Raw genomic sequence first — 16,673 nt, forward strand, 5'->3', positions numbered from 1 at the left:
ATCTAGCACAAAAATGGTATTTCAGCTCAGTGGGGAAAATACAATGTATTTACTGTGTAGTGCGGGCACACTGGCTATCCATATGGAAAAGAGTAAGATGGCTCCTTATCTTGTGACACAAGCAAAAGTAACTCCAAGTTATGAGTGGTTCAGAAAGAAAACAATGATCTCAGAAGAGGCTAAGGATCCTGCATGTACAACCTGAGAGCTGGAGAACCCAGAAGGTATAAAATATAAAAAAATAACTTGTATGAAAAACCACAGCATCATCAGAGTGAAAAAACAAATAAAACTCAGAAAAAAATGCTTAAAACATACACATATGGGTTAATATCTGTAGCTTATACAAGATAAAACCACAAAAACTGACAGAAAAACTGGCAAAGAATATGAATAATCATTTCAAAAAAGAGCAACTCCAAATGGTCCACAAACACGAAAAAATGCTCTACAGAAAATGTGAACTAAAATAAGTTACACCTTGCAAATATGAGGTAAAAAAAATTAAAATTTGAGAACACTTCCTGCGGCTGACAGGGAATGCTGGTGGAAATGTTCATCGTTACACATTTTTGGAAAGCCATCTATAAAATACATAAAAACCAAAAAATACACATTTTGTTTTTGACCCATGGATCCAACTCTGAGATACACGTCCCACAGAAACAAAAAGATCTGTGTTAGAATATTTATTGCAATACCATCTGCAAAAGCAAAAAATGGAAACATGATATGAGTGCCCATCACTACAGCAGCAAACAAACTCTGGTAATCCATACCCCATACCATGGAATATTAATACTGCACAATCACTAAAATAGATGTTAGATGCATATAAATTGGTTTGGAGGGATTTTCACAATCTACCGTCAGGTAAAAAAGGAAACAGGAGGTAAATATACAGATGACGCATATGATTTGGGGGGCGACTATGGAGGCTTGGAGAAATACAAAAAGGGATACATGCGAGGTTGCAACACTGATTACCTCAGGGAGGAGAGAGGTAAGAGCTGAGTATTCATGTGACAGAGGAAACTAAACCAAAAAAATGAGACCCTATAAAACAAGAGGTCCTTAAAATCACATGTATGAATTCAACTCATTTATATGTGTATGTCTATAAAGAAATATATGAAAGTAACCTCACTAAAATATTAAGTTCTTCAAGAGTAATGGCTTTTCAAATGACAGTTTTACTTTTTTCTTCCCTATGCAAGTAAACATCAACATATTGAGCTCGATGCACAAAGAGCCCCTACGAAATAAGAACGTATATACTCACGTGGCATACATTTGGTTGCAAGAAAAAAGAAAATCCAACTCAAACTGGCTTAAACAAAAATGGAATTTATTGACTCACATCAGTAAAAAGTCAGAAAGTAGGGCTGATTGCAGGTACAACTTGATTCAAATGTTCCAGATCGGCATCAGGGCTCCAACTTAGACTCCCTCTCATTTTTTTGGTACAGCCCCAAGGCTGGCTCCTTTGTATTAGAAAAACTAGCTGCAGCAAGTTCAGAATGTCAATCTTCACACCACACTACCTCCAAGAAGGTGTCTTCTTTCAGCCGTTCCTAAGGAAGCCTCACCAAGCATCTTGTATCTAAGCAACCTGAGCTGGGTCAGGAGCCTATCCTTGAACCATTTATTTTGGGGGGCAGGGGAAGAGGGAGAGTTAGTAGCAATGGTTAAAGGCAACCAGGCCAACCCTACCTAGAGCCGGGGGTGTGACAATTCCATCTAAACCACATGTGTGATGGGTTCAGTTATCCAAAGAAATCGTGGGTGGAAGTGAATGCTGGATAGGCAACGACAGCATACATGAGCAAGCAATTAAAGAAAACAATACAGGGGCGCCTGGGAGCCTGCTTCTTCCTCTCCCACTCCCCCTGCTTGTGTTCCCTCTCTCGCTGGCTGTCTATCTCTGTCAAATAAATAAATAAAAAATCTTAAAAAAAAAACCAAAAACAAAAACAATACAAATATCCAATAAAATACTAAAAGTGCCAATCTCACTAGTAATCAAAGAAATACAAATAAAATTACATAATTTGTCACTTACCGGGTTAATTTAAAAAAAGAAGTATTATGTGTGAGAGATGGGGAGGGTGCAGGACTGAGAACAGGTGTGCACACAATTGGAAATGTATGTGTAACAGAACAGCTCTAAGAGGCACTTAAGCAAACTTTATACCACAATCAGAAACAACATGGATTCCTAAATATGAAACAAAAAGCTAACAACAAACAGTAAAATTTAAAGCCCCAACAGAAGCTGACTCCTTTTTTGTTGTTGTTGTTCAAGCTGGTAAGATGCTCCCATTAAAAAAAAAAAAAAATCAGAGATCACTGGGTTAAGTCCATATTTATATTCCTTAGCTCCAAGTCTTGACTTAGCCTGTTTCTTTCTATTCACTTCTTTGAACATTCTTAGACAAAACCCAGGATGGAGTCTCTAGTTAATTACCCAAAGAATAGCTGGGGTCAGAACTAGGGTAATGTCTTCCGGAAACTGATTAAATGCTTTTTCCCTCTATCTAAACAGACAAAAAACTTTCAGAGTATGACTAGTAAAATATAGAAGCATAATACTTAGAGAACTACAATCCGGAGTACCTAGAGGATTATCCCAGCTTGCTTGAAAATACGAAAAACTATACACTAAATTGTGTTTAAAGATATTATGGATATGAGGTAGGTCTGTGCCATCCCACAGATAGTAAAGGTAGTGGTATAAGGATTCTTTTAGGAGCTATGGGGTCAGTTCCACACTTGTACAGAATCACATATATTTCTTGAGTATGTTGAGTACAATGAATCAAAATCAAGTTCAGTTTCACTGTATTCATTTAGAAAGTCAATACCAAGTGTGAATCTGCAGATACGGCAATTTAAGTACTTGATGAAAACATTCCCCCAGATTTGTTTTGAGCAAAAGACTATTCCAAAAAAAAAAAAAAAGACTATTCCTAGATTTGATTTCTTTTCTCAGGTCCAATTACAAATTTAAGGTCCCATACACCTCCTGATTTTGTATCTTTCCTAAGTCAGGGATTTTCATTCCATCCCAAGAAGGAAAAGGACTAAGACGACCCACTCTACTACCTTAACTTTCAGATCAAATGACTTACCTGTTTAGTTTACATCAATGGAATTTACTTTATAACCAAGAAATCTGATCTACTTCTATTACACATATAAAAAAAATGACTTAAAAAAACATGAGGGAATGCCTTTAATCCTGCTGTGTTAAAACAAAGGAGCTAGTAAGCAGCCATAGCAAAAGGAGCAGGGTTAAGACCATGGACTTGGGAAAAATGCCTTCGCTGCAATCCAGCTCCATCACTGATGAAGCTTTGTGATCTTTGGGGAGTTACCTAGCAAACCTGTATTTCATTATCCTCCTCTTTAAAATGGGCATAATAGGCATACCAACCAATCTCTTCAAGTTGTTGTGAGGTTTAACGAAAAGAAATAATCCAGCTCTTAGATGTTAACTATTACGTTTAATATAAATTGAGTATTTATTTGTTGTTTAGGTCTGTGTCAGTATTTCTAGAATTCAAAACACTATATTCTAATTGTTCTAATTTGCACCATCTGCAAAAGGCACTTTTAAACTATTTCAACTGATTTGGAAATGAAGAATTAACAAAATCCTCAGCTATTCAAGTGACTAATTTTAGTTATCATAACTACTTCACTTAGAAAACCTCCACTAGGAAATAAGCTTGCAACAAAATAGTGAAGTGAAAGCCATATAATACATTAGAATCTCAAAAACACTACATTCAGATGTTCCTCAGCCCATGAGAGTAATAGGGAAATGCAGAGTACTTCCTGAATAAATGCATCTAGGGAAAGCAGGCTATATTTATTTCAAAAACTATAAAAGGTTACAATATAAATCTATCAAACAAAATTAGTTTTTTAAAAGTAAGTGACTCATATGTATCCAAATTTTGACCAAATCAACACAAACAACCCAATGCACAAAATGATTATTATATAGCTCAAGGAGCAAAAAGCAATAAACAGAAATAAATGTCTTGTCAATACAGACAACACTACATAAATATACAAATCTACAGCTTTAATGTAACACAAACAAATCGTAAGTACATGTGTTAGCTACCTTTCTCCAACAGTAAAGGAGTAAATGTTTTATATTTAGTAAATACATATATAATGTATAAAACCTTTAATCACACGTAATGTAGTCTCACAAGTGTGAACCAAGTAGAATGTTAGGTTTCTTACATGAAGATATACAGTTCAGAAAGAACCCAACTTGATGTAAATCCACTATCACAAGTTATTGCAAAGGTGAGCCAAAAAAAGTCTATCATTTGCAACTGTATACAAATAACAAACTGCCCAGAAATTAGTATCAGAAATCTTACCGAGGGATATCATGGTAACCTGCCTGAAAGGACAAATAACTTAGTTGGGGGATTAATATAGCAGATATCAAGGTAAATTAAATAACATATGAGTGAAAAAATATGCAATGTATAATAGCAAGAGGTTAGAAAACTGAATACTGTGGAAAAGATTTATTAGTCTGTACAAGTTGGTTTTGATAAACTATTGGCTACTTGTTACAGTAAATTACCAAGATTTTCATTGCAACAGTATTTTCCCACACACATCAAAATCTGGAAGCAATAGGTCTTTCTCCTGTCGTCATTTAGTGTTCTATTTTTCCCAACCCTCAAAACACAGAAATAGGTTTCTGAATATCAACTAGCCATTTAAGGAAGTCATAAGATACAGATGTTCATAAACAATACACAAGCTACAATTGAGGTACCTGGACAAACACCACCAACATTTATGGAAAAAGGTGTTGGTTTTTAAAGTGGTAAGTACTACGTGAGTTACATAAACACACTATTCTCGTCCTTCCAAAACCAAAATGGGGGAAAACCTCATGGCCATTCTGCCAAACACCACATAACTAAAAACGCTGCACAAAGGGTCAGAATCCAACGTACATATCACAGAGTTAAAACGCCAGTTAAGCAACTGAGCTACTCATTGAAGAAAATTTAAAAGTAAGTCCAAACTTCTTAACACATCAATGCTATTTTAGAAGCATCATCAAAACAAACGGAGATTTAATTATAAATTGGCCTGGACTGCGTCCTGTAAAGAGAATTTTGCTTAGTACTAAAAGAGAATCTGTCAGCAAACATCCTACAAAAGCTGTGGGATCATGCTCTGTGTTATTCCTGAAAGGAAATCTGCCAGGTTTGATGATACCTGAATATCTCCCAGTGGTTCTGGGAGTTCTACATACCAATTAATTCAGTAATTGATAGGAGAATATAAGCAAAGAGGAAACCAAAAGTAGACCTTGTATCAACATAGACTAGATAGGTGGATTTTTTTAATCACATGATAAATGTAAATCATAAAATCAAATGTACTTAAAAAGTACACCTATTTTATGTTACATAAAAAACTGTAGACTGCAAACTGTGCATGCTTACCATAACATTGTACCTGGGAAAGCCGATGAGTGGGATTTCTTGCAAATATTTACTGCCATGATACAAAACAAATATGTGCAAACTGCAAGGTCCCTAAAATAGCAGTTAGAGAGTTTATATACAGAAAGATGTCACTATCTGATCAAATATGCAAGAGATGGAGTTTCCCAGAGTTTATAACATAGAACAGTAACCACCACAGGCTCCTCCTCCAGGGCCTTCTTCCCTGTGTGTCAGTTTGACCCCTTTATTCTGGTTCTCACTTTCCCACAGTCCAGGCGTCTGAATGATCTTTTCAACAAGTTCCTCAAAGGCACACTGTACACCATCGCAGGTTTTTGCACTTGCCTCTGAAATTCAAGAAAAAATGTCAGAGTCTATTCTTTTCTGGTCCTATTCCTACATCTTTCTGGGAAACTACTACGGCATAAATATCAGCCAGCACTATACACTGAGGCAAATCTGCAGCTTCTTCCACAAGTTTAATATTCATGACTTTCCCACAACTCTCAAAAGTTGAGCTATTTAAATTCTATCCACAAGAATAGTGAGTGGTATATAAGCCCAAGATTTTGTGACAGAATTGTACACTGTAACGCCCTACTCAAATATTATGCCAAAGTTCCTCCTTAATTTTTCAGTTAGTTCTTAAAATCAACCCCCAGATCATCATTCCCATTTCAGAATAAGGAAATTCAGGCTCCAAGTTGAACAATCTGGCTGTTCTCTGCCTGCAACCAAGCAGCTACAGGTGACTGGATAAGTGATATACAACCATGGCCACTGATCTCCTTTTACATTTATGCTCCCCATGAAACTCATGTGGACATTGAGCCCTGCCCCCCAATCCTACCTTTCCCTAGTAACTGCCTTTTTCACTGAGATGACTCTCATTCCTTTATCATAGAACTCCTCTATCTCAGCTCATGACCTACCTTTATGTTGAGAAAAATAGAAGCGATCTGACAGGAGCTACTGATCATCCCACTAGGGGACTCACCCACCTGCCTGCACGTGTAACCTTCGGCTCTGCCTCCGCTCCTGTGACAGTGGAGGAACTGCCCCTGCTATCTAGGAGCAGCCCCTTTTCTAGCTCCTCGGATCCCATCCCTTCTCATTCACTGAAGAATCATGTGCCTCACATGCCCTCACTACTGGATCACATCAGTCAGCTTAAAAGCCTCCAAAACTATTGTCCATCTTACTAACCAACCAAGCAACCAACCACCCTGCCTTGCAGCCTACACACACCCTTCTAGTAGCCACCCGGGTTCTCTACTCTCTTTCAAAGCAAAATTGTCATCAAGAGTTACCTATGTAAGCTGTTTCCGCTTTCTTAGCTCACGTTTTTTCTTCGAACTATAACTGACCCTTGAACACCACCAGTTGTTCAAGGGTCCACCTACACATGGATTTTTTTTTTTTTGACAAATACAGTACAGAACTGTAAAGGTATTTCCTTTTCCTTATGATTTTAGTAACATTTTCTTTTCTCTAGCTTTACTGTAAGAATGTAGTATGTAAGACACAGAACATACAGAACATATGTTAACTGACTGCTCATCAGTAAGGCTTCAGGTCAACAGGAGGCTATTAGCATTTCAGTTCTGGGGGAGTCAAAAGTTATACGCAGATTTTCGACTGTGCGGGGGATCGGGACCCCTAGCCCCACACTGTTCAAGGGTCAACTGTACTCTAACTAGGTTTTTGTTCTCACCACTCCACTGCAACTTTTCTTTTAAAAAATACCAGCGTTCTCCATCTTGTCAAATCCAGTGTCCTCATCCTATATGACATCTTCCAGCATTTGATACAGCTGATCACTTTCTACCTTTAAATACTTTGTTCACTTGACTTCCAGGACACTAAACACTTGTATTCCTCCTCTCACCGGCATGTCATTCACAGCCTTATTTGCTGACCCTCCTGTGTCTGCTGACCTCCAATTGTTGGAGCACCCCAGGCTTCAATCTTCAGCTGTTTTCTACCCAGTTAGTCCTGTGACCACTATCTGTAATTCCATAACTTTAAATACCACCTAAATGCCAATGACCAGCATGCCCACTCGTTATCTGAAAAATGGTTCATTCTTATGCTAAGCAGAATTCTTGATTCCCCACTCCCTTACCCAAACCTGTTCTTACCTCAGGCTCCCACACACAGTTAATGGCAGCACAGTCCACATAGTTTGTTCATGCCAGAGACTCAGTTATCCTTGATTGCTCTCTTTCCTTATCCTCAATACCCAATCTATCAGCAGAGCCTGTCACCTTTACCATCCAAATATCTCCTAGGTCTGCCAACCTTCCAGAAGCCACCCACAACCACTCCCACAGTCAAAGGCAACAGCATTATTCATCTGGGCCACTGTAAGAAATGACAAGCTTCTTGCTTCTGCTCCTCATGGACCATTTTCTGTACAAACAGGTCTTTTAAAAAGAATATCAGATCACAGCACTACTCCCCTGCTTTCTACACTTAGAATAAAATCCATTTCTTTACCATACCCTACAAGGCCCAACATGACCTTTTAAATTTCATCTTCTATCACCACCAACTTTTCCCCCAATATACACTATGCTCCAGCCCACAAGCTTTCTTCCTGTCCCTTAAACACACTAAACTGGTTCCTACTTCAGGAAATATTTGCTATTCTCTCAGCCTGAGATGTTCTCCCTCTAGATCTTCATATTATGGATTCTTGTTCAAATGGCACTCCCTCCAAGAACTTCTCCTAATTACCTCCCACCCCCATCATACTCTCTCTCCTTCACAGCACAACTTACTTCCTTAAGTCTGTGAGTTTCATGAGGGCAGGGACTTTGTCCATTTTGTTCATCTGTTATATTGTCGGTGTTCAATAAATGTTTATTGAACTAATGCATCAAAATGAAGGACACCCAGCAAGTAAGCAGCAGACATAGTACTTAATTCCTTTCTAAAATTCCCTATTACCTTCCACTTATAACACCCTGCTTCTATCTATAGATGATGTTCTTTTATTTCCATTTCCCAATTCCTAAAAGATTCTAACAGTGGAAGAGCTAAATCAGTAATTCCTAAAGCTGGCTTCACATCAGAATCAACTAAGGTGTTTTCAGAAACTGTCTTCCAGGCCGTTTCAGACCTGTGACAAGGCCCAGGGAATCTGTAATGTTACAAAAGCTCCACAGCGATATAGCCTGTCCACTTTCCTAGACAGGGGATCGACAAACTTTCCCTGTAAAGGGCCAGGTGGTAAATATTTGAGGCTTGGAATGCCACATGGTTTCTGCTGCAACCACTAAACTCTGCCATGACGCACCAAAGCAGCCACAGGCAGCATGTAGATGACCGGGTAGGCAAGGCCGTGTCCCGATACAATGGTGGAACCAGATTTGGCCCCACGCTGTAGTCTGCCAAACCCTACTTTACCCTGCTTCTCAAGTATTAATGTGCACACAAATCACATGAAGATCTTGTTAAAATACAGATTCCAATTCAGAAAAGATGGGTTGGGCCTGAAATGAAGCATTTCTAACAAACTTCCAGGTGGTACCACGGCTGCCAGCACAAGGACCAGCAAGGCACAACTACAGCACTGGGTGCCTGGCTTTACTGAATGCCCTTACATCCTGAGATGAATGATGTCCTATCCAACCTACAAAACGCGATCCGATTTTTTTTTTTACAGAAGGAAAAATGAACCTGGCTCTATAGTTAGATTTCAAAGCACAAGAAAATAATGAACTAAATACATACATCTACAGTTCATAACGAGAAAAATGTAGCAAAAACTCCTTAAAATTCCTCATTAATAAAGAAAGGATAAATGTTCACACACCTACCTATAAATAACATGGAATGCTTTCGTGCAAATTTCAGGCCTTCGTTTCTATCGACTTCACGATTTTCCTAAAAGATAAGTATAAAGATTAAGAAAAGCTACCAAAATACAGTCAAAATGCCAAGTGTCTGACTTCTTACCTTATCAATTTTATTTCCAACTAGCATGTTTACTATGTCATTTCTCGTGCAGTATGTTTCCAATTCATTTAACCAATTATCCAATTTCACAAAGGTCTCTCTTCTTGTGACATCATAAACTGAAATAAAAAGGGTCACTTATTAAATAAGCATTAAAAATAAGCAGCAATGACATTTTATTTCTGATATGTGACTAAGAGCTAATATTTCTATATAGGCAAGTTTGTTTCTAAGTCTTCGATGCTTAACAATCAGTATCTATTCACCCAGAGGGGAGAAAGTGTATTAAAAAATAATAAACATATACATACACACGCTTCAATTTTATTAATACACACTGTGAGAGAAATGAAATTATATCCTGTGCGATAACTGAAAATTAGTTTAAGCAAAACAACAGCTGTTCCCATTCATAACAATAAAAGACATTTATCCAAAAACCAAAAACATTCAGATCTAAACCTGTGGCAAAATATCAAATTTTTCCCATGGATTTAAACATCTATGATCCTGTTAATTTTACTCTTACAAGGACCAGAATTTGCAACTTTGAAAAAATATGTAAACTTAACTGATAGGATCCTGTCTCCCTTTATCACTTCACCTTACATCGCACTGCATTGTAATATATAAAGAGCTTATTAATATAAAGACCTTATTAAAGTGTTTTCTACACTTACAGATGCTAAACCAAAGTAAGAGTTGCTGTTAAAAATTAACGAAATGAACCTAAAACCTCACAATTTATGATATAATATAAAAAGATAATTTTATCTAAAACTGACCAGTATTTATTTTTAAAAGTTTCCCAGGAATATTAATAACAAGTACTTTTCAACAACTTATAGTGAGAATCCACATTTGGTTTTTAGAATCTGTATGATTATGAATCAACAATGTTAAGTGCTTTGTGATACTTTTTAGGACTAATAAAACAGATTCAACTAAGCAACTAGCACGCTTCTTCCTTTATAAACGCACAGCAAATGTTAATACGCTGCTGACTGAAGATCAGTTTCTGGTAACACTCTGAAGACAATTACAGGTGGATTAATCCTCAAATATGTCCTCATCAACAAGTGCTTTTAAAACAAATAAATTAATTTGATCTTTAACTTTTAATTGCTAGACAAAGAACTGAAAAGAAAACTTGGAAGTTTAAATATTCATTAATATTAAATGAAGCTAATATAACTTCAAGTTACATATAGGTACCCCTGAAGAAAAATAAAAACTTACTGACCTTCACAGATAAGGAAAATCAGAAACTGCAATAAAATAACAATATTTTTAAAAGAGTATCTTAAAGTAAAACCTTACCTAATATAACACCCTGTGCACCTCTATAGTAGCTGGGAGTTAATGTTCTGAACCTCTCTTGACCAGCAGTATCCTAAAAGTGACAATCAATTATTACTAAATTTAAAAAGTATAAATAATAGATCTTCAATTTATTAAGAGTACAAAGTCACAACAGCATTATTAAAAATATCCACGGACAAGCTCATTTAAAACTTGAAATTTAAATTAGATGTGTTTTCTTACTGACAAGTGTCACATAAAATAAAATTAATAAATACTGACTCATCACTAGAAAAATGCATCTAAGTAAAGGGATATTTTTAAAGATTTTTATCACACATTAAACCCATTTCCTTGAAAGCCATGGTTCTCAACTTCAGAAGCACAATGAAATTTCCTGGGAAATGAAAAATTCCAATGCCTGGGTCCAACCCCCAATGATTCCTGTTTAATTGGTCTACCGTATGACAGAGTTTTCAAAGTCTTCCGGGAGATTCTAAAGTAGAATCACGGTTGAGAACCACTTATTTTTTTAAAAGAGAATTACAGTTATTTTAGGTAAACAATTTTTAGGTTGGACTCTTAAAGTATTTTCCGTGTATCTTCTTTTAGAAAAATGCATAAAACCAAACCACTTGCTATCACATGTTTCTGACTCGTATTGGGGGAGATGAACATAAGAAGTACACCAGCTAAGAAGTGCAAGTTTCATGAGGAAAGAGACCTCATCTGCTTAATCACCGGTTTAACACCAGTGCCTAGAGCAATTCTTGCCACAGGATAATTGCTTAACTTTTCTTGTGGGGGGGGGATACCCAAACTAATAACAAGTCTGTACTTCCGGGCCTGGTTCCTTCTGCCTTCTTTCTACCATCCTTAGACTGTGGCTTCAAGATACCTATGATTATGCAAAGCAGCAGTTGACAAATGACTCCCTCAGCCCACCACCTGTTTTATTAAATAAAGTTTTACTGGAACACAGCCAGGCCCATTCACTTATGCACTGCCACATGGCCTGCCTTAGGATTAGACTAAATATTTACTATCTGCCCTTTAAGAAAAAGTTTCCAGTCTGCTAATATAAAATAACCTGAAGAAAAGTGAAGACGTTATGTCAAACATCAACTTCGCTGCCAGTCTCATGGTTGTAAATTCAAGTTTAGCTATGGGGCAAGCAGAAGCTCCTTCAGATATAAAACATGTGAATAACCTCTAAGAGGTTTATAAGATTGGAGAGGCATTTTAAACCAGCAGTGACGGGCTCCAGCTACCTACTTTCCCACTTACCTACTTTCTTTCCCTGGCCAAAATAATATAAGAGCAATAGGTAGAGAATATACGAGTAATTTCTGGTCCCAGAAGGGAAACATAAGAGGAAAATAACTTTCAAAGTAAACCCCGTTGCACATCTACTGCTCTTCCCCAGGTAAGCTGACATAAACGCAGAACGTCCCTGCTTCCAGATTGTCACCACTACAGAAACTGCCCCAACCCTGCCATACTGACGTGAAAAAAATAACAAAATTAAACTTGCTAAACAGATAAATTTATGATAAGAGTGATTTCTCTCTTTACAAATTCCCTTTGCTTCGAAGTTTCTTATAAAACCTCTGATATTAAAATGATTCCACTTGCACACTGGCTCAACTTTTCAAAAACAGTAATATAAATTAAAGGTGATAAAGTGAAGTGCACTTGCTATCTAAAGCAGATTATAATTTGGATAATTTGATATAGGTTAGGGCAAGGACCAAGCAAGAAATATTCTAGTCACAAGACTTTTTGTTGTAACAGAAATATTCTGTTTTCGTAACAAACCGTATCCACACTGTAATAATTAATTTCCAGAAACAGCGGAAAGCATTTGCATATGAAATTTGTTTTCCTTGCTATTCACTGAGATCAACTCAGTAACTGCTCTGATGAAACACAACATACAAGTCAGAACTGCGAAGTGCCTTGAGCATCTGACTCCTGCTTTCCCCTCAGGTCATGATCTCAGGGTCCTGGGATAGAGCCCCATGTCAGACTCCGTGCTCAGTGGTGAGTCTGTTTTCTCCGTCTCCCTCTACCCCTCCCCCTGCTTGTGTTCTCTTGTGCTCTCTCTCTCTCTCATTAATCTTAAAAAAAAAAAAAAAAAAGACTAGAGCAAAAAAAAATGTTTTAATGTTAAAACATGACTGACACTTTACACACAAATATTTAAATTAGTCCAGCTATTTAGAGTCTTGATTTTTTTGGATCCACTTATAAAAATGTTTAAGTAGGTATGATAATTTGGGCAAAAACCCTGTGCCACGATATTGGATCAGGATTTATAACACCTATAAAATTTACATGCTTAAACAGTCAAAAGTGTGTTTGTTTTCAAGATAGGAATTTGCATTAACTGTAATAGCATCCTTGTAAGATAAGAAAAGCAGAGCTTATTATCTGTGGTTTTCTCATCTGATGGGAGAGGAGAAAAGAGATTATTAAAGACAGAAATGGATAAAGGACTAAGAAGGATCTGGAAAGACTAAATATTAAAATGTGGGAGGGAAGTGAGGGCAGGATACAGAGAAAAATAGCCTTAGAGGTGCTAAGTAGGCCGTGATGCGTGTGTGGCACTTTCGGGAGCAGCGAGGACAGGTTTGCACTTGATTATTCTATTTGACTGATCCTAGGCGGAGCATCCAAGCAGGAGAAGAACTGATTTATATATATGCATATCACAGAAGAATTAGAGGAAACAATGGATTCATGTATTTCTATTAATGAGTGAGGAGGCCCTCCTAAATATGATATAACACTCAAATTGGTGGGGGAAAAAAAAAGTGGTCTGACCACATAAATACTAAAACCTTGGTATGGCAAGAACATCTCTCCCCACACCGTCCATATCCCATACATACACTCACTTATCCTAAACAAGGCAAATGACAAACAGGAAAAAAAATATTTGCAGCATATGACAGTATTACACACACACACACACACACACACACACACACAAGAACATTAATATTTGGGGCGCCTGGGTGGCTCAGTCGGTTGAGCGTCTGACTCTTGATTTCAGCTCAGGTCATGATCTCAGGGTTGTGAGACTGGGCCTCTTGTTTAAAAAATATTTATATGCTTATGATAAAGATGTCATTTCAGTAATACCTGCCAACCTTTTTGTTACACAGGAACTAAAAAGTAAATTTAAAAAACCTCTTGCATAAAAGAAAGATCTCATGGATACTATCAAGCCTTAGATCCTACTCTAACACGCATACCTCACAAAACAGTAGCAAGGGCAGAAAGAAGTGATAAACTCAACCATGAAACGTATATGGAAAATCAGGCCCCTGCTTTTGTACGGGAAGAAGTCAGCACTCTTAAACTGTTCAATATATTTTATTATGGCCTAATTCAACATTTTCCAAATTGTCTTCTGTTAGACATTACTATTCTGACTGATATCATAATTATATTTGGGGGGGCAAATTGGCTACCAATCATGTAAAGTATTATATGTTAGAAAAAAATTAACAGAAAAACATGAGACACACTTACACAGTTACTTGTTATTTGGGATAAATGTGTGTTAGAAATAATATGCCGTTCTGAGATTGCCAGGAAGATGAATCAGATCATACAATGCATGAACACTTGCCATTTCAATCTGTAACTGATGCCCAAACATTTACTATTTAATCACCATGTTGAAGTACATCTCAACATGATGACTGCTGACCAGTTCTAATAATATCACTCGTAACAAAAACATATTTATATATTTAATTATCATAGTACATGTGGGAATCAGAGAGATGAGCACATTTTTATAAATTATATAGGTAATATATTATCAATCATTTAGATATATAGAGAGAAGGTGGTAGGTAGGTAGATAGATAAGAGTGGGGGAAAGACAGGCAGACAGAGATGGACATCGAGCATCTTGGACGTTTTGACAGTTAATGCTACTTTATTCAGTCAGCACTATCATGAAAAGGTCTAGTGAGGAAAGCAACATGTATCAGAATGTTTGGGTTCACAGGGAAATGAAAAGAAGCCAGCAAATTAAGACTGGACATTGATATTAAAAAATAAATCCAAAGTTGGCAAACTCAAATTTCATAAGTATTTATACTAACAAACATGAAAAATACTTTTTTCCTGAGCACCTTCATCTCCTTCTCCCCAACAACTGCCTTCAGTGTTAGCTGAGTACACACTGGCCTCTTAAAACTTTAAAGAAACATATTCAATAACAATAATCCTCTCTGGCACACAAGATGATTTTTCTATATTTTATTCTGCTTTTAAATATTCTTAAGGGATTATATATTTTAAAATTTTAAATAAAATAAGTCTCTGCCTCATTACCCAATTATAAGACATAGCCATTTATTGTTTATCCCTTAACCAAACTGTCCAAAAGTTAATATAAATTGTTTACCTCTAGAGTTCTACACACATCAATTTCTGCATCTTTAAAAAATACAAGTTTAATATTCATACAAAATACATTTTTAAAACTCTTACCCAAATTGCAAGTTTAGCCTTATTTCCATCCACTGAAATTGTTTTCACCTTAAAGTCAACACCTTGGAAAAAAAATGAAAATGCTGATAAGCATCCCAGTAAAATAATACTTTTAAAATCAATTACCAGAAAACGAGAAAACAGAAAGGCCACTTTATCAAATACCCAAATTCACATCCCAAATTCTTGGAGTTATGGATGTGAAAAAAAAAAAAGTGTCACTAAAGGTCAGCAGCTTAGGATTTAATCAGGATAAATGAAAACCAAATGCCTGCAGAATTCAAACACTTACCTACCTGTACTTGCTTGAAAAAAATAAAAATGTTAACGGAAAAATAAACTTCAATGTAAGGTGATTAATGATGCACATTAAAAGCCAAGTGCTGGAATTCACGGTGCTCATGTAGAGAAGACAATCTATGGCTGACTCTGGACCCCCAGGGCAGTTTTCTAAGGGGCTCCAAATGCATCTACACTCCATCATTAAGAGTGCTCTCCACAGCCAGCCAATCCCCTAACTCAGATTCTGACTGTAAGCAGCTTGGTAAAAACATAAAAGTGCCACTTACTCCTTGTCTTATGAATTCTTTGTTTTTATCCTAGAAAACAGTATTCATTCTATATAACTTTATCAATGATCCCTTGCTACTGCACAATTGCAAAAGAATTTACACACAAAAACATCTGTGCCCAATCCTCTAAGAATCCTCATAAGTGAAAGGAGAAAGTGCTATGAAAATCTTCTGCAAGTACTAATTTATGTAAAGAGAAGAGCTCCATAAGAAGACACATAAGGTTTTACTACAGCGCCCCCCCGCCCATCCAAAAAAACCCTCTCCCTTTCCAGGAAAAGGAGTTGACACATGCCATCTGGCTTAAATGAACAGTAACTGCCCACATGTCTTTAAAGAGTATTGAAATTAACGTGCAGTCTACCCCACCGGCCAGAGGGAAAGCATTAGCTCAAGAACCTTGGAAAGAAACTTTCAAAAGATCTTATTAGCTTGTCACAATTAATTCAGAACAGCCACAACTAAGATGAACAGCACCCTCGTATACTAAAGGTTTACAAGAACACCTGTCACCAATATGGAAATACATTAGTAATTCTTGGATGATTTCTGGTGATCCACTACAAACACAAATTAGGTAATAAAAATGCATTTCAAAATATGCATTATATCAGGTCTTTCCGTATGCCAAAGATTAAAAAAAAAAAAAAGTCTGGTGTTTTGGGCTAGGGTGATAAAGGAGCTGATAAAGCCATACCTAGACTCATGGACAATTATTCGTTAAAGAACAGTGCTAAGAACATAGTCCAAGGAAAACTTAAGTTAAAGTTTCTTTGCAGCTAAACAAATGAAAAATCTATTAAATAATCTTATATTCTCCAGG

The 16,673-nt window shown here is 36.7% G+C and overlaps 1 protein-coding gene across 1 annotated transcript in view; it reads right to left on the bottom strand.

Annotated features, from left to right (window-relative positions):
- Window positions 1-3,853: 3,853 nt before the first annotated feature.
- RAB18 (RAB18, member RAS oncogene family) overlaps window positions 3,854-16,673 on the bottom strand; it is a 33,347-nt gene continuing 20,527 nt past the window's right edge. Inside the window, exons 3-7 of the mRNA XM_008683877.2 lie at window positions 15,279-15,340; window positions 10,782-10,854; window positions 9,462-9,580; window positions 9,323-9,389; window positions 3,854-5,845 (exon numbers count right to left, since the gene is read on the bottom strand). Coding sequence (XP_008682099.1) covers window positions 5,670-5,845; window positions 9,323-9,389; window positions 9,462-9,580; window positions 10,782-10,854; window positions 15,279-15,340 — 497 coding nt within the window. The 3' untranslated portion in view covers window positions 3,854-5,669. The remainder of the gene's footprint in view (window positions 5,846-9,322; window positions 9,390-9,461; window positions 9,581-10,781; window positions 10,855-15,278; window positions 15,341-16,673) is intronic.

This window comes from Ursus maritimus, unplaced genomic scaffold (assembly GCF_017311325.1).
Source record: "Ursus maritimus isolate PB19 unplaced genomic scaffold, ASM1731132v1 scaffold_31, whole genome shotgun sequence".
NCBI classification, from domain to species: Eukaryota; Metazoa; Chordata; class Mammalia; order Carnivora; family Ursidae; genus Ursus; species Ursus maritimus.